Source organism: Stegostoma tigrinum, chromosome 19 (genome assembly GCF_030684315.1).
Source record: "Stegostoma tigrinum isolate sSteTig4 chromosome 19, sSteTig4.hap1, whole genome shotgun sequence".
NCBI classification, from domain to species: Eukaryota; Metazoa; Chordata; class Chondrichthyes; order Orectolobiformes; family Stegostomatidae; genus Stegostoma; species Stegostoma tigrinum.
In genome coordinates, this window is record NC_081372.1 from 21713154 (window position 1) to 21732485 (window position 19332).

Sequence of the window (19332 nt, forward strand, 5' to 3'; positions counted from 1 at the left end):
AGCTTGAGGGCCTGACAAAGTACTGACCTGAAACAAGATCTCTTCCATAGATACTACATTTTGTTTTATTTTATTTCAAAAGAGTGTAAAGCTTTGAAAATGTACAAACCAAAAATACAGGTTCAGTCAATAAGCTGCACTAATAAAATAATTATTCATAGATAGTATAGCACTTCTTTGCCAATCTAGTTAAACACTACTATGCAGAGTGATGGATTGAAAACATGGCTTTTCATAACAGCCATCAGTTTTCAATTTTACAGACGTGTTAAAATGTAGAAAAAGGAAATCAAACAAAAATTCCGGACGTAAACTATTTAGTTAGTACACATGTATGCAGCCATTAGTTACTGAAATATGTTGCACCTTTCACAATTTCAGAATATCTCCAAGTAGCTTACAGCTGATGAAATACTTTGAAATTTAGTCACGGTATAATGCAAGAAACATGACAATTAATTTTCACGTAGCAGACTCCAGGAACATGGTCTTTACCTGATATTGTGTACTAAGGGATTGAGGGTTAAATATTAGTTACTGGGATAACTTGTCTGCTGTTCAAAGATTAACTAATAGCTTAGCCCAGCATCCACCAACAGATGTTCTTGCCTGCAGCTATATGGTATGGTATTCTGGTCGTCAATGGGTATTTCTTTTTGCCAAATGCTTTGCAATACTGTAAAAAAGTTCTATCTTTTCACAACATGAAATGGGACAGCTTGCAACAATAATAATTAATGGTCCTTACTGTATAAACTAGGTGAATTTCAAGACAAACCACAAGTTTCAGTCAACAGTACCAACACTTCAAATCCCTTTGCCTGAAAATCAGAAGTGTATGCAGACCACGTTAAACTTAAATATACATATTAATTTGCACTTTTTTATGTTTCACATACATGAGTACATGAGCAGGAATAGACCATTTGACCCCTCAAGCCTCTTCAATTAATGCGATCATGGTTGATCTGGCTGTAATCTCAAATCCACATTACTGCCTACACCCAATAACTTTTCACACCTCTTTTCTCAATAAGAATCAATCCAATCATCTCCAACACCATTCATGACCTCATCACCTCAGGGGACCAATCATCCACAGCCTCCAACCTCATTGTTCCCCAACCCCGCACAGCCCGCTTCTATCTCCTTCCCAAAATCCACAAACCTGCCTGGCCTGGTCGACCCATCGTCTCAGCCTGCTCCTGCCCCACCGAACTGATCTCCGCCTATCTGGACTCCATTTTCTCCCCTTTGGTCCAGGAACTCCCTACCTACGTCCATGACACCACCCACGCCCTCCACCTCCTCCAGGACTTCCTATTCCCTGGCCCCCAACACCTCATTTTCACCATGGACGTCCAGTCCCTAAACACCTGCATTCCGCATGCAGATGGCCTCAAGGCCCTCCGCTTCTTCCTGTCCCGCAGGCCCGACCAGTCCCCCTCCACCGACACCCTCATCCGCCTAGCCGAACTCGTCCTCACCCTCAACAACTTCTCTTTCGACTCCTCCCACTTCCTACAGACTAAGGGGGTGGCCATGGGCACCCGCACGGGCCGCAGCTATGCCTGCCTCTTTGCAGTTTATGTGGAACAGTCCCTCTTCCGCACCTACACAGGCCCCAAAACCCACCTCTTCCTCCATTACATTGATGACTGTATCGGCGCCGCCTCTTGCTCCCCAGAGGAGCTCAAACAGTTCATCCACTTCACCAACACCTTCCACCCCAACCTTCAGTTCACCTGGGCCATCTCCAGCACATCCCTCACCTTCCTGGATCTCTCAGTCTCCATCTCAGGCAACCAGCTTGTAACTGATGTCCATTTCAAGCCCACCGACTCCCACGTCTACCTAGAATACACCTCCTCCCACCCACCCTCCTGCAAAAATTCCATCCCCTATTCCCAATTCCTCCGCCTCCGCCCCCACGATGAGGCATTCCACTCCCACACATCCCAGATGTCCAAGTTCTTCAAGGACCGCAACTTACGCCCAACAGTGGTCGAGAACGCCCTTGACCGCGTCTCCCGCATTTCCCGCAACACATCCCTCACACCCTGACCCCACCACAACCGCCCAAAGAGGATCCCCCTCATTCTCACACACCACCCCACCAACCTCCGGATACAACGCATCATCCTCCGACACTTCCGCCATCTACAATCCGACCCCACCACCCAAGACATTTTTCCATCCCCACCCCTGTCTGCTTTCCGGAGAGACCACTGTCTCCGTGACTCCCTTGTTCGCTCCACACTGCCCTCCAACCCCACCACACCCGGCACCTTCCCCTGCAACCGCAGGAAATGCTACACTTGCCCCCACACCTCCTCCCTCACCCCTATCCCAGGCCCCAAGATAACTTTCCATATTAAGCAGAGGTTCACCTGCACATCTGCCAATGTGGTATACTGTATCCATCGTACCCAGCGTGGCTTCCTCTACATTGGGGAAACCAAGCGGAGGCTTGGGGACCACTTTGCAGAACACCTCCGCTCAGTTCGCAACAAACAACTGCACCTCCCAGTCGCAAACCATTTCCACTCCCCCTCCCATTCTCTGGATGACATGTCCATCATGGGCCTCCTGCAGTGCCACAATGATGCCACCCGAAGGTTGCAGGAACAGCAACTCATATTCCGCCTGGGAACCCTGCAGCCTAATGGTATCAATGTGGACTTCACCAGTTTCAAAATCTCCCCTTCCCTAACTGCATCCCTAAACCAGCCCAGTTCGTCCCCTCCCCCCACTGCACCACACAACCAGCCCAGCTCTTCCCCCCCACCCACTGCATCCCAAAACCAGTCAAACCTGTCTCTGCCTCCCTAACCGGTTCTTCCTCTCACCCATCCCTTCCTCCCACCTCAAGCCGCACCCCCATCTACCTACTAACCTCATCCCACCTCCTTGACCTGTCCGTCTTCCCTGGACTGACCTATCCCCTCCCTACCTCCCCACCTATACTCTCTCCACCTATCTTCTTTACTCTCCATCTTTGGTCCGCCTCCCTCTCTCTCCCTATTTATTCCAGTTCCTTCTCCCCATCCCCCTCTCTGATGAAGGGTCTAGGCCCAAAATGTCTGCTTTTGTGCTCCTGAGATGCTGCTGGGCCTGCTGTGTTCATCCAGCCTCACATTTTATTATCCAGCTATTCCTATTATTAGTCTTCTAAACCTTCCTCAAGTGTTTCCAATGCATTTCCATCCTTCTTTAAACATCTATTATAAAAGTGTTTGTTTATACTGCTGTGACACATTTTTCCAAACAGAAATATGATCGTTGTATTCAAAACATACCATTAATTAGTTATCACTCAAATGTTGAGATAAAAATTGTTACATACCTTCTTTTCTGGCATTTCAATAATTTGCCAATCATTAGTTTTAAGATGATAAAGTTCATCAAATTTCAAGCTAATGTCTTCAATGGAAAGCTGCAACATGTCCCAAAAGCCAGCTAAATCTTGTGCAGTCGGTCGTGGGTTTGCATTTTGATTCTACAAAAGCATAAGCACAAAAGGGAAAACCAAGATTATGTACAGTGTTGCTCCTCACTTCTTTTCACCGAGTTCTCTCTTCCTTTCCCAACTAATGCTATGTTGTACGTCATTTTGTTGGCAAAGAATTTGATTGAGTGGTTTTGCATTTGAGGTAAAGTTGCTCTCACCCTAAATTCACACTTGTGCTTCAGACGCAACCAAATCTGTACAGCATTCAAGAAATGTTTAAGGTATTTTCTAATCAACCTGTTGAGCTATGCTATTACATACTTCTGAAGCAGGTGGGATTTGAACCCAGGCCTCCTTGTTCAGAGATAGGGCCACTACCATTGCTCTACAAGAGCTATTGAAAGCTATTTTGCCATGTTGCCAGTGTTAGGAGGAGGATTGTTGGGAAAGGAAATGCTTTATCACAGGATGTGGTTAAAGCAGCAACCACTGCATCTTTAATTTTAAAATTTGGGGTCAATTGTTGCAAACTTATTGCTACATAAATCAGGATTGTCAGGAATCAGAGGACACAGCCTGATCCCCATGATTCAGGATCAGTTTATTTACTAATTTTGCACATTGAGCAACCATGTAGCTGTCTCTGTTGGTTTTATCTACTTTACATACACAATATACATATAAATATATAGAAGTTTTTAAGCCAGCATGTAGATAGGGCAGTTAGGCCTAATTTTAGAGTACAAGTTGGGCAAGTGGTAGAAGTGTCAATGCGGGGGGATATGCATTTTGGTGCTTTTGGTTCAAGTGCCTCTAACTCTACGATTTAAGGGTATGTATGGAAAGCGACAAAATTGAACAGGAATAAAGGTTCTGAATTGGGAGAAGGCCAGTATTATTATGACAAGACAGGATCTGACCAAAGGGAACAGGGAGCAGCCCTTTATGTGAAAATCTACAGCAGGGGTAGTGGGAGTTATTCAAAAAGGAAACAGCGCAAGTACAGGACCAACTTGTTCTCATTAAGGTGAACAGTGGGACCGATAAGTCCAGGGAATCCTGGAAGAATGTACAAGAACAGATAAGGAATAAAAAGGGAAGCTAATGGCAGATACTGAGGGCTAAAAATAACAACAGGAGTATAGAAAGGCTACTGAAAAAATAAATTAGAAAATTGAACGGGGGCATGAAAAGACACTAGCAGATAAATTAAAAGGAAAATTTTAAGACACTTCAGAAATATATTGGGGTGAGAAGATAAACAGGGTAAGAGCTCAGCCCAGTAGGGACCAAAGTAGCACTCTGTTAAAGCCAGAAAACGAAGGCAGTGTTTTGAATGAGTACACGGCATCTGTATTTACTACAGAAAGGGATGGTCTAGGTATAAAAATCAGGGGAGGATAAAATTGAACAAATTAGTATTGAGAGAATGGAAGAATGAGTGGTTTTAATGGACTCAAGGACTGAATAGCTCTCCCGGCCCTGAAGTTCATTTTCAAACCCACTATGGCCACAGGTGGTGTGCCAGAGGACTCAGCTCATGTAGTATTAATATTCAAGGAGGGAAGTTAAGATAAACTGGGCCCCTATAGAGAAATGAGTCTAACATCAGTGGTTTTACATGGAGGAAGTGACAAGTTGTGTAGGTAAGGGTAGTTTAGTTGATATAATCTACATGGACATCAGTAAGGCTTTAATCAAGATATCACATGGGAGGTTAATGAAGAAGGTGAGAGATGATGGGATCCACGGCAATTTCACAAACTGGATCCAAAATGGGCCTTGTCAGACGAGGTATAAAGTGCTGGTCCAAGGTGGTTTTTGTGAGTGGAAAAGCAGTGGCATACCACAAGTTTTGGTGCTGGATTCCAAACCATTTGTAGCATGCATCAATGATCTAAACAATGGAGAAAGTTTGATTAATGAGTTTGCAAATGACACAAGAAGTGGCTGGGTGGTGAAAAGCCAGGAGAAAAGAGGTAGACAATGGGACAATAGACACAGGCTGGTCAGATGGTAGATGGAGTTTAATTCTGCTAAATCTTGCATTTAGGTAGAATTACCAAACTACACAATGAACGATAGGATCCTCTGAAGTTCTGAGGATCAGAAGGATCTTGGTGCATATGTCCATAGATCAATGAAGACATTAGGCCAGGTGGATAGGGTGGTTAAGACAACATACGGGATACTTGCCATTATTAGTCAAGGCATTGAAGCTAAAAGCAGGTAGATTATAATGGAGATTCAGCTATTGATTAGGCCACAGTTACAGTATTATGTGCAGTTCTAGTCACCGTGAGATAAGACGTCATTGAATTGAAGAGGGTGCAGAGGAAGTTTACGAGGCCCAAACTGCAGTGTTTCAGCTACGAAGATAAAAAATGTATGGTCTATTTTCCATGGAGCACAGAAGGCTGTAGGGAGTTTGAGGCGTACGAAAACATGCGGGTGCACAGACAGGGTAGATAAGAATTAACTTTTCCCCTTAGTTGAAGGCATAGATTTAAAATGAAGAGGAGGTTTAGAAAGGATTTAAGGAATTTGTTTTCATAGAGAGTAGAGGTATCTGCAACTTACTTCCCAAAAGACTAGTAAAGGCAGTAGCAGATATACTAAAACATTTCAAAATAAAGCAGATGTTCTTGTGGACAAAAAACAACTGTACTGTGAACATGTAATACTCAACAGAACTTCAGAGAATGGAACTCACTTAGCAAAAGCCCCAGAAAGGTTTTTAAAAACTTAAAGCACTTCAAAATAAAACGAGGAATCAACGCATCTACGACATCTTAATTTTCTACACGGGGCAAATATCCACTTCAATATGGTTATTTTGGAAGATGTGGGATTTATCCATTTTGGACCAGCTCAGCCTGACCAAGGAACTGCTGAGTGAAACTTACATGTACCACAAAAACTGTCCAGGAGGGGGACACCTTATCTACTTGCAACTAAGACAGAGGAAAGGCTGCTACTGTTGAAAAGGCATTTACAGAGGGAAGAATAGAAAAACTCTTGCAGCAATGTGTTATATATAGTTCAACATTCTAAGCGATAATTTTGCTGAGGTCTTATGGGAAAGTTATGTTCCATTGTGTTTTTTTCATATACATGCAGCATGCTACAGATTGCAGAATTATGCAGCACAGATGATCATTCAGTCCACTGCATCTGCACTATTTAACCTTGTCAATCTTATGGTTCATGTATCTCTCAGTAACTTTGCTGTACTCCTCCTCTACCTTTTCCCCCCCCGGCTATTTGGCAAGCCTATAAGATACACAAGCAGTGCCTCAACTCCTTTACTGCTTCTTAAATTAGCTAAATGGATCCTCTCTTTCTGGCACTTGGTCTATTAATGAGCATTAAATAATGTTAATCTCAATATGCAATTGTGCAGAACAGGAAAAGGGAAAAAAATACTGGATTCTTGATGTGCCGGGAATTCAAATACAATATAAGAGCTTACCTTCATGACAGAACAGGTAATCAGCAGCACAAAATTGGAATTGTCTAAATTTTCCATGTCTACAATTTCATATCGCGTAAACTTACAGACTCAAAGTCAACATTCCCAACGATTCCCACATTCAGATTCCACATTGAATTTTTTTTTAGAAATATCATGGTCTATGGAATTCATTGGTAGTGTCAGATCAGCCACTTATTGTATACCCTGTCTAATATTTTGTTGATCTCCCTCCCCAAACATTCATGCGAAAAGTGAAGTTTGACAAAAAAAAATTAACTCAATACTACACAAGTTCTTCACGTCAGAAGTTGAGAATCTAATTCATTGAAATCTCTTGATTACATATCTTCATCTACTGAATTGGCAGAGCATAGATAATTTATCAGCTATTCCCTCTGTAATATGAGAAATAGATTGCACAACAGTTCTAACTGGTTGAAGACACGTACAGGTAACTTGAACTTGACAGTCTTTGTGAATACAACTCATTTATTTCAATGCATGAAGCTGGTGCTCTTCTACAGACACTGCAACTGTACTTGCACAGCTTTTCAGATAATCATTCAATTTCCCTCTTGAATACCTTGACTGACTCTGGGCCTAAACACAGTACATTCCAGACCTTAACATAAGGTCACCAAATTGCCAATTTTGTTTTGCCAATTATCTTAAGTCTGTCTCTTGTTCTTGAACCTTCCACTAGTGAGAACAGTTTCTCCCTGTCCAAACCTTCACAATTTTGAAATCTTCTATCAAATCTCTGCAGCTTTTATCCTCCCAGGAGAGCCTCCCAACTTCTTCAATCTATTGATAGAACTGATGTTGTACACTCCAGAATACTTCCTGTACTCTCTGATGCCTTCTCATGTTTCCCAATGTGTGATGCTAAGAACTAGGCATAAAAGTCCATTTGAGGCCAAACCTGTGTTTTATTCAGGCTTAACACCATTTCCTTGCTTTTGTATTTCATGATCCTACTGATAAACCTATGGGCACGTTCTTGTTGTGCAGCAGGTTTCATTGAATGAAAAGTCACTAAAGGAATCTTTGACTTTTTGCTTTTTCTTAACCAAAACATAATTAAGACAATTAATTAATTTAAGTATTCTAACTTATTGCTTCCCATTAGAATGCATGCTCATAATTAATAACAACTTACTCAGGATCAGTAAGATGTGTAAAGGTACATACCAGATTTTGCTCGCAGAGACCATGGAACTGCTGTAACTTTTGGGACATCAAAAGTTGAGCACTTCCTACTGCACTCCGGATTTTTCCTAGGACTAAAGAAAAAACAAATCAACATTCTCCATGCATAGAACAAGCTACATTCCAAACTACGTTGAAAAATTATACCCTGGACAATGAATAAAGAATAAAATTAAAAATCTGAAGACTCGGCAAGAAAACACCAGGCAAGACAAAAAACATTAAAATTATTTTGTGCTACATTGCTGTAGAAAAATCTAACTTGCTCACTCGAAGTTTTTCACTTTCTCCCTTCAAAATCTGAAGACCAGGCACCAAATTCCGCTGTTCTACCTACCTTTCACTCTACATAGCTTCCTTTTATGTTCTTTTCAAATGTACATTTAAATACTAAACATCTTCCTGTCACTTCCTGCAATGTGTTAGAGGATGAGAACAGCTATGAAGTAGTTCCAGAAATACTCTTCATTCCTTCAGCCCTATGCTTAGACCTGAAGACATCACCTACTCAAGGGTAGTAGAGGTGATACTGATCCAGGTTCCTTCTAGAGAAAGTGAACACAATCGTAAGTAATCTGAACCTGAGAGTGCTTAGTAGTACAGCGTACTAGTGGTGTAAACAAACAATACATCAACACTGAAAGACAGTACTAGAATCAAATTTTTACCATCTGCGAATTATTTTCTTGCCATTTTTGCAGTTAAGATTAAATATAATACTTTTTAAAAAACTAGTTGAACTGAAAACATTTGTATTAGCTACAATGTCCAGGATTTTTCTGTGAGACTGCAGATAAAATCTAGCAAAATATAGTTGTAGAAATATACTTGTGTTTTGATCTCTTTTCAATTTCAAATTCTGGCTCTGTGGCCAACCACAAATTTAAATTTACAGGAAGGGGGAACATTTAGGTTTGTACTAAATGTAAGAAGGAAAGCATACTAATTGGTATATGAAGTATTTAATATTAATATCATAATATACAATACTAAATATGAATTAGAAAGCTTAACTGCCATATTTTACTGTTACTATGCAAGACAAACACATGCATTTTATATTCAAAGCATTCGGAAAAAACCCAAAGGAATATAATTCCAACATTTAAAAGACTGCTTGTAATAATTTAAAACTGCAGAAGAATACAACTGAATTACATTTGACTGAAACATTTCAATATATGTCATTTCTGTAACTAACTATATGCTACATGAAAAGATCAAAAGGAGTCAAGTTCAACTCAACGAGATGCATGAAATCTTAAGATTTACCAACAGCACTGGTTGTTGAACAAACAGTTGCAGTTTCTGCCCACACACATTTGGCTAAAGCTCTGAGCTTTGCATAATGGGACAGGAACCCTTTTATCTACTGGATGCAGTTGCTGACGCATTAAAACATCCAGTTCACTGATACACAAAAAGAGTCAAGATGACAGCATATGGCTGATATTTCACCTTGCAACCCCATTCTAAACTCATCTTCTTTCCCAAAACAACATATGCCTGCTGTGACATTAATACAGGCTCAGTTCTTCCAGCACCTCACCCAAGTATAACCAAGTAAACTTAAGAGCGAGAAACTGAAGCCAATTAATATTAGGAGAGAAGTGTTTTCATGAAACTAAAATGGGCAAAAAGTCAACAATCTCCCAGGATCTGATGGCTTACATCCATGGTATCCTTTTAAAAGAGAAGATACAGTGGATGTTGTTCATGATGTTTCAAACTCCCAAGATTTTTGAACAGTCTTAACAGAGTGAAATCAGCAAACGTAACTCTGCAATTCAATTTAGAAGGCAGATGGAAAATAGAGTTATAGGGCAGTTAGCTTGACATCAACCATTAGGAAAACATAAATCTATTCTCAAAAATTTCAGTTAGATGACAAATTAGAGTTTTTTGAGAATGTAGTTTAGTGTGTAAAAGGGGAACCATTAGAAGTGTAAAGATGAATTTCTGAAAGGTATTTGATAAGATGCCGTACAAAATGCTCAGAAGAAAGATAACAGTTCCCAGTACTGGACATTGTACATTAGCACGTTTGAAGTTTTGGTTAAGTGGACACAAAGCTGAGGGCTGGGATGTACAGGGCATTTTCAAGCTGTGAGGCTGTAACTAATGGAGTGTTGCAAGGATTAATGCTGGAGACTCAACCATTAAAATCTATGTCATGTACTTTAACAAAACAAGCTTTTATCAAGCTCTAGTTAGGCCCCATTTAGAATACTGTGTCCAATTCTGGGCCCAACACCTCAGGAAGGACATACTGGCACTGGAGCGTGTCCAGCAGAGATTCACACGGATGATCCCTGGCATGGTAGGCCTAACATACGATGAACGGCTGAGGATCCTGGGATTGTTTTCATTCGAGTTTAGAAGGTTGAGGGGAGATCTAACAGAAACTTACAAGATAATGTATGGCTTAGAAAAGGTGGACGCTGGGAAGTTGTTTCTGTTAGGCGGGGAGACAAAGACCGGTGGGCACAGCCTTAGAATTAGAGGGGGTCAATTTAGAACGGAAGTGAAGAGACGTTTGTTCAGCCAGAGTGTGGTGGGCCTGTGGAATTAATTGTGACGGAGAGCAGTGGAGGCTGGGATGTTAAATATCTTCAAGGCGGAGATTGATAAATTCTTGATCACGCACAGGAATTAAGGGCTACGGGGAGTGTGCAGGTAAGTGGAGCTGAAATGCCCATCAGCCATGTTAAATGGCGGAGTGGACTCGATGGGCCAATGGCCTTACTTCCACTCCTATGGTCTAAAACAATCAGGAGTATCGTACGTAGGTTTACTGATGAAAGTTGTGCAGGAATGTGTGGTGTGATGGGAGTACAAAAACCATAAACAGGTTTTAAGAGTAGGTAATGAAGTGGCAGATGGAGTATAAGGTGGGATGGTTTTCACTTTGGGATTAATAATAGAAAAGCAGAACTGTTTCTAAAAGTCATGCACTTACAAATGTTGATATTCATATGGACTTGGGCATCTTTGGGGAACACAAAGTTAGTATGCTGGCACAGAATGCAATTCGGAAGGCAAATGATAGATTGGCCGTCACTGTAAGGGAGTTAGGGTGCAAAAATGTGAATTTTGCCATTACTGTCTCGGCTGTGGTGAGATTACACCCCATGCAGTTTTGGTCTGCATATCAAAGCAAGTATATATATTCATTTGAATGGTAGGCTATTAAGGCACACGTTCAGAGATTGAGAATTTTTTTTGATCTTTTATGGAATCAAGGGACATGCGGAATGGGTGTGAAAAACGGAATTGACTTGGCTAAGATAGAATTGAATGAAACTACAGACTTGAGAGGCTTAATGGTCTACAGGTGCTTCTATTTCCGGGGTCATTTCTATTTCCAACTCTATCAATAGTGACATAAGACTTGTGTCTGACAGGGAGCATCTCAGCTGAATATATTCCAGCCCAATGATCATTACTGATGTTTTGGTGGCGGCGAGGGGGATAGCTAGGGTTATCGATCATCAGTGCAAATTTTGGTTTATGTTTTCCTCACTCACCCGTGCTAAAAACCAATTATAGTAAAAGCAAAAGCTAATAACCAAGTCCTGTGCACTAAAGAAGATACTTCCTTTCTTACATTCAACTCCACAATGGACCTGGTAGATCAAATGAAAAATGATTTGAGGGGACAAAGGTGCAGCAATTTAATGGAATTATCCAAGTTTCATGAAGGGCATGGCCGAGCCTCCTCGAGTCTCATGGTGCAAACCTGCAATCTTGTTAGAGGTCCAATACTGCGGGACAGTTCAGGATAATGGAAGCAGTTTGGTCATCTGTACTCAAGAATAAGGATCTTATTTTGGATTTAAGATGAGGTATAGTTATTACGTTGGTAGGAACTGTACCACTCAGACATATACAATCATTTCAAAACCATTTCTTTTTACCTTGCTGGTATTTAATACTTGCTGCTTAAATATAGTGATAGTTAATGAAGAAAGTCAGAAATTAATCACCAAATTAGTTTGAAAAAAACTTAAGCTGTAAAGTGGAGTTTGACATCAAGACTATATAATTATTTTTCTTTAATTTCGTGAATGATAATAATGGGACTTGTGATGGCAAGTACTATTTTTCAGTCAATGTACCTTCTTCAGACAGGTTATTTTCTTTGGTTTCTTTCTCCATCTGGTGACACCATCCTTCCATTCTTTCCTTCTCTGCTTGCAACAGTTTCAAGAACCAGTAGCCATCCCGACGACATGATGTAGTGTGGACTGGTTCAACAGGGAGATTGTTAGTTGACTCTAACCATGGCTCTGGTGGTGGTAAAGAGGATGGATCTAGGGCTGGATCTAAGTTATCTCCATAAGGAAATGCTTTATTTTTTGTCTGGGAGCTTTTTGCATGTTGCCGTACCACAGGTTCAGGGTTTGAGGCATTGTGATGCTGAGCTGAATCTGAAAGTTGGTTGCTTTTGTCTTGGGACCCAGCAGTAGAATTACATTCCTGTGTATCGGAGTCAGTTTCTTGTTTTGAAGTCATGCTGCTGGAGCGGCTGATGCTGTTTTAAATAATGAGACAATTTTCAAATTAATTAGATCCTCTTTTTAGGTGAGCAACTGCAAACGCAAAACAATCAGATCTCAAGCAAATACATTAAAAAGAAATACAACACCCAATGAACTCTAACCTAGAAACACACTGAAACAGATTAACTTATTTATCACTGCAGTAAAAATCATGCTCACATCTTGTCACAAGTCGAAAGTTTATTTTTCTTTAAAATTAAGATAACAATGCAGAATGCAATTATGCTTGGTAAAACATCCCTCCGCCTTAGGATAAACGCCAACTATCAGAAACAAAGTATTGCTTAGACTATCTTCTGAGTCAGTCATCTGCTCTTGCAGCACTGTGATTTGGTCATGCAGTCTTCCAATCCGCTACACAGTAGACCTGCTTTGAACTCATGACTTAGTCATTTGATCAGGAAACAGTATCAACCCAAAGCTTGAAAAGTAAAGCAAAAATAATAATCTAAATGATTCCCTCAGCCTGCACATACGTAGAAATTGGCAAAGGAGTTCTAAAGAGCTTAATACTCATACCAGCTGTAAATAAAGAAACCATTTATTGATCCAAACTCCAGGTCAGGACAGAACAATGTTTGAGAGATAGGAGATTTAGGAACATGTGCAACAATAAGTTTCAAGAGGAATTCACTAGATATTGCCCGTAAGAGTGGACTCTGTTTTAAATTTCTATTAATGGGTTTATTTTGTCAAACTTCAATATTCAGCCTATTTGCTAGTTTTGTTTAATAGTGGACATAGAAATTTAAACACAGACATTTTTGCTATACAGGGAAATTCTTTGGCAACTGCTCTATGAACTTTAATTCAAAGGTTATTTAGGAAAAAGTATTTGTGATTTATTCTTTCCACACACTTTGCCAAATTGAAATGACAACCTGTATGTTAAAGTTAAGCATTCCATAATGCCAAGATGTGCACATGTCCATCAAGACATACCTTAACCAAAATCAGTGACAACAATTATTACATTTCCTTCTCCGCTGGTCAGCATTGGTCCATTATTGCAGCAAAGATGAAATAATTCGGTGTAGAGGTGACTGCAAAGGACTCTTGTGGCACAGTGCTAGTGAGCCTAGACTTGAGCCAAAAGGCTCAGGTTCAGGACCCACTTGCTTCAGAGGTGAACAGGTTGATTAAAAGTATGTAGAATTGACTAAGTTAAGTACTCTCTGATCTATTGATCACAATGAACTTCAGAATTCTGGGTACACTGATATTTTTAGGGGTTATGGTGTACAAATTTAGTCAAAAGTTTCCAATGATCATATTATGTTTGTAAAACAAAATGCAGTGCTGTTAGTACTCATGCTGTTCAATATTATTTCTCACTAGGGAGAAGACCCGGGCAATCACCAAGTGACTTTCAGAGTTTGAGTACTGTTTCGGAAACTTATTTAGATTCCAGAGCATGGCACAGTTCCAGCAACCCATTGCTGACATAGCAAAAATATGGTTCAACCTTTTAAAAATATCTTTTGCTCTCTGTATGGAACACATCTGTAAATGTATACTGCAACCTTTTTTTATTAATCTTAATATAACCATATTATAATGGAAACTCCTTCAAAGCAAGTTTACCTGGCAAATGTACAAGATTAAGTCAGTTTGTTTGGCATCATACTTAGCCCCAAGATTAGGATCTGATCCCATCTGTGTCATCACAGAAACCATCTGAACTTGCCTTGGTTTCAAGTAATTTGCTGCTAAAACCATAAGCCATGTCTTTGCTACCTCTAGATGTTGAATATTTCAGCGTCCTTCTGGCTGGACTCCCAAATTTTACCCACTGTCACTAAAACTCTGATGTCCAATTTCCTTTACTCCATCCCTACACTCACTGACCACAGTGATTCTCCATCAAAGGATGATTTAAAAACTGCCACACTGGCTTTCAAATCCCTCTGCAGTCCCACCCTCCTCTATCTCTAATCTTCTTCAGTTCAATACCCCTCAGATATTTGCATTCCTCTAATTCTGGCTTAGTGCACATTTCTGATTTCAGTTGCTCCGCCACCAGTAGCTGCACTTTCAGCTGACTAGAGTTAAACCCCCAGAATATCCTCTCTTCACATCAACACTCCCGTTACCTCCTTGAAGACAATCCTAAAGCCTGTCTCTTTGACCAACCTTTGGATCATGTGACCCTATATCCTTTTACAGTGCTCAGTGCTCCACTATTGCTTGCAATGCCTTTGGGAAATTTGATTACAAAGGTACTAAATTAAAAAAAAGTTCCTTTCACAAGACCAGAAGTCAGTGGGAACAATCAGAAAAAAAAATGCTCACTCAAAAGGATGACAACATTGATTATTTTCAGGGAGGTGAAGTGCAAGTAGAGGCCCATGAGTGGGTTAATAGCAGAGGGAGTGGTGTGCGCTGAAATGGTAACATTTTTGAAAACAGATGCAATTAATTCATTTAGTTGAATTAATTTCACTCACCGCCACTCGTCTTCCACTTGTATTCCAATAGACTGGAATTTGTTGATAATTTGAGAATCTTGTTCCTTAATCAAATTCTGGGAACAGTCAACCTAAAAAGAAAGAAACCTCTACAAGTCAGTAACAGAAGTTGACAATTGCCTATTCCATTTTTCCCCTGTAATTGTGTTCTAAACATCAAAACAATTAAATTGGTTTTAAAAGCACCACACTAAATTGATCTTATAAGGCAATGAAAAATCTTATATTGGGAAACAAATATATTGGTACTCTTAAGATTGGTCACCTCGACGCAGCTAACCACTAATCAGTATCAATCAAACCAATGTGTACTTAAAGAGACTGCAAACAACAGAAAGCACACTCTCAAACTTGTATACTGGAAGCACAGAATTAGAAAGCTGGAATGTTGAGGGAAAATGTGTTTAGGCAGTGAAAAATGAACAACTGTTTGAGGGGAGGTGAAATCTAAGTTACAAAATTTTCACTAGAACAAACAACGTGACAAAAGCACAGCGGCTCAGTGGTTAGCACTGCTGCCTCACCGCGCCAGGGACCCTGGTTCGATTCCACCTCAATGGAGTCAAGTTAGGTAAAGGGGAAGCACGAGATCTAGGTGTTCTTGTACATCAGTCAATGAAAGCAAGCATGCAGGTACAGCAGGTAGTGAAGAAAGCTAATAGCATGCTGGCCTTCATCACAAGACGAATTGAGAATAGGAGCAAAGAGGTCCTTCTGCAGCTGTACAGGGCCCTGGTGAGACTGCACCTGGAGTAGTGTGCGCGGTTTTGGTCTCCCAATTTGAGGAAGGACATTCTTGCTATTGAGGGAGTGCAGCGTAGGTTCACAAAGTCAATTCCCGGAATGGCGGGACTATCATATGTCGAAAGATTGGAGCGACTGGGCTTGTATACTCTTGAGATTAGAAGGATGAGAGGGGATCTGATTGAGACGTATAAGATTATTAAGGGATTGGACACTGTGGAGGCAGGAAGTATGTTTCCGCTGATGGGCGAGTCCAGGACCAGAGGACACAGTTTAAAAATAAGGGGTAGGCCATTTAGAACAGAGTTGAGGAAAAACTTCTTCACCCAGAGAGTGCTGGACATATGGAATGCTCTGCCCCAGAAGGCAGTGGAGGCCAACTCTCTGGATGCTTTCAAGAAAGAGATAGACAGAGCTCTTAAAGATAGTGGAATCAAGGGTTATGGGGATAAGGCAGGAACAGGATACAGATTGTGGATGATCAGCCATGATCATAATGAATGGTGGTGCTGGCTCGAAGGGGCGAATGGCCTACTCCAGCACCTATTGTCTGTTGACTGTCTGGGTGGAATTTGCACATTCTCCCGGTGTCTGTGTGGGTTTCCGCCGGGGGCTCCGGTTTCTTTCCACAGTCCAAAGATGTGCAGGTTAGGTGGACTGGCCATGCTAAATAGCCTATAGTGGTCAGGGATGTGTAGATTAGGTGAGTTGAGGGATGGGTCTGGGGGGAATGCTGTGTTGGGTTGGTGTGGACTTGTTGGGCTGAAGGGCTTGTTTCCACTCTGTAGGAGATTCTATGAATTGCTGCTGAGAAAAAGATAAGGGTGCATAGCCATTTAACAAACAAGCCCAATAAAGATTCAGAATGAGGTGGGGGAGTGGTGAAGTACTGAGAAGTCACAGACTGCTTAGACTCAGGAAAACTGCTAGAAAATGGCCTATCCACATTTCCCCTTTGGGCAACATACAAATAAAGATTGCCTAATACAAATAAGCAAAGAATAATGCAAGATAAAATAGGAGTGCTAAACATAACAGAATTAGACAGATCTTTTGTTTTTGAAATGCAGCAGAACATTAGGTGATCCAACAATGAAAAAGGTCATACAAATAACAAACAAAATAACAGCATGTGTAAGGCCTATATACAGCATATAAGCTCAAGGAGTTATGCAAGTACTAGTAAACACATGCAGGAAACCTTGGAAATGCAGAACCATTGGTAACTTTTGAAAGGCATTATCAGCTACGCAAAGGAAAATAATTATCGATCTTCAGAAAGCATTAACATGCAAATATTTTGCTAGTAAATCACTGAATTACAGAAACTTAAATTACGACAATCCTATCAGACAGTCAAATCTGTTCTTAGAATACAGTTAGGACTCAACATTTTTGGCTAAAATCACTGAGAAACTAGCAATGTTGACATTGTATCAGAGATAATGGGAACTGCAGATGCTGGAGAATTCCAAGATAATAAAATGTGAGGCTGGATGAACACAGCAGGCCAAGCAGCATCTCAGGAGCACAAAAGCTGACGTTTCGGGCCTAGACCCTTCATCAGAGAGGGGGATGGGGAGAGGGAACTGGAATAAATAGGGAGAGAGGGGGAGGCGGACCGAAGATGGAGAGTAAAGAAGATAGGTGGAGAGAGTATAGGTGGGGAGGTAGGAAGGGGATAGGCCTCCTTGACCTGTCCGTCTTCCCTGGACTGACCTATCCCCTCCCTACCTCCCCACCTACACCCTCTCCACCTATCTTCTTTACTCTCCATCTTCGGTCCACCTCCCCCTCTCTCCCTATTTATTCCAGTTCCCTCTCCCCATCCCCCTCTCTGATGAAGGGTCTAGGCCCGAAACGTCAGCTTTTGTGCTCCTGAGATGCTGCTTGGCCTGCTGTGTTCATCCAGCCTCACATTTTATTATCTTAATGTTGACATTGTATTAGCTTCATGTGGTGACCTAAAGTAGCAGTACGAAACAGGATTCCCAGTGCAGGACAAGTCTAAGTTTAACTTCAAGAGGAATTATTTGAAGCTTTTAGTCAAGAGTTAGTGTCCTTGGATAAAATCAAACCTATAAAGAATGCCACATTATATGATTTTAACATTCATGGTCATTCTGCCGAGTTGTACTGACAGATTTGTAAAACTGCTTTGCATTGTTGAAGTAACTGTGTTGCTACACTTTTTATCAAGACAGTGTAGCATACAGCCAACTAAATGCAAGCACTATGTGCCCTCATTCCAAAAAAGACTGTCCTTGATCAAAATGGTGCGGTAACAACACCGGCTTTAGTCACCACTGAAAAACAATCTCCGCGCCCGCCCCAACCGTCACCATTGTTCCCCATCAAATATTAGAATCCAAAGCATAAAGAATTTAGCCATCCCTTTAATAAAGTATCACATTTTAAACATTGCATTCAATCCAGCCAATTGGACAATCAAGTAATGCAATTTTAATCTGAAAATTGTGTGGCACAAATTACCTGTATCCCTATGGAAGAGAGCTTTCTTTTTGGAGGAACTTCCACTTTCGGTTCCTCAGTGACAAGTGGTCCCTTCTCAACTGCTACAGTAGCATGTCGGTGTTGGGTTTGGTTGTCTAACTGTTCACGAACTGGGGCAGCAACACTTCCTGTTTTCGTCGTATTCAGAGCTCTGGCACTATCCAAGCTATCCGAAGAATTGCTGAGACCAGACTGACTGTTTAAATCACTCTTGTGGTCCTGATTGTCAAGGTATGTGTCTTGTGCTGATTCTGTACTGCTCTGGACTGTAACTGAAATAAATGGTTTAGATGTGGTTCGTGGTGGAACTGGTGGAGGAGTCTTCTTGTAAGTGGTTATACACGATGACACTAGAGGGTAGAAAAGAAGGGAAAAAAAAACAGAAAATTTAACAATTTTTTCTCATCTTATAATATGTAACTTCCCCTCCTGAAAAATTCCATGCTTTCATGTTTCATTTCTACATTTTTATATGGCATCATAGCTTGAATCATACTCAAAGTGAATCAAACGGGAGTTAACCTTACCAAACAGTTTGGTAATGGACAGGAGGCCAGAAACAGAAAGGGGATGAAGACTCAGTTTTTCATATGTTGAATTAGATAAGAGTTGGACATTCAAATTTGCAGATTATATCATAACAGGAGGTACACCAAACTGTGTAGATGGCGACAAGAAGTTACAAAGTAGGAAAGTTAAATGAATAAGCAAAAGAGTCGCAGGTGGAACTGAATGAGGTAACCCACTTTGGTTCAAAGACAAATGTTTACTGAACATGGTGAGACTAAGATCAGTGAAGGAGCAAAAGGATTTGGGCATCCACATGCATAATTTGGGAATAGGTAACAGGCTTAAAGGAAAACTAAAGAAAGATGCCTTTGTCTCAATAAAGATGGTGGAAGCTGAATT

At 40.9% G+C, this 19332-nt stretch overlaps 1 protein-coding gene across 10 annotated transcripts in view; it reads right to left on the reverse strand.

Moving 5' to 3' along the window:
* The window catches only part of LOC125461244 (disks large-associated protein 4-like), a 579923-nt gene that overhangs the window by 12517 nt on the left and 548074 nt on the right, over nucleotides 1–19332 (reverse strand). For all 10 annotated transcript variants that reach the window (XM_048549769.2, XM_048549768.2, XM_059652770.1 and 7 more), the window contains 5 exons: nucleotides 18403–18773; nucleotides 15145–15236; nucleotides 12254–12669; nucleotides 8118–8209; nucleotides 3347–3499 (listed from right to left, as the gene is read on the reverse strand). In XM_048549769.2, the coding sequence (XP_048405726.1) occupies nucleotides 3347–3499; nucleotides 8118–8209; nucleotides 12254–12669; nucleotides 15145–15236; nucleotides 18403–18773 (1124 nt within the window). The remainder of the gene's footprint in view (nucleotides 1–3346; nucleotides 3500–8117; nucleotides 8210–12253; nucleotides 12670–15144; nucleotides 15237–18402; nucleotides 18774–19332) is intronic.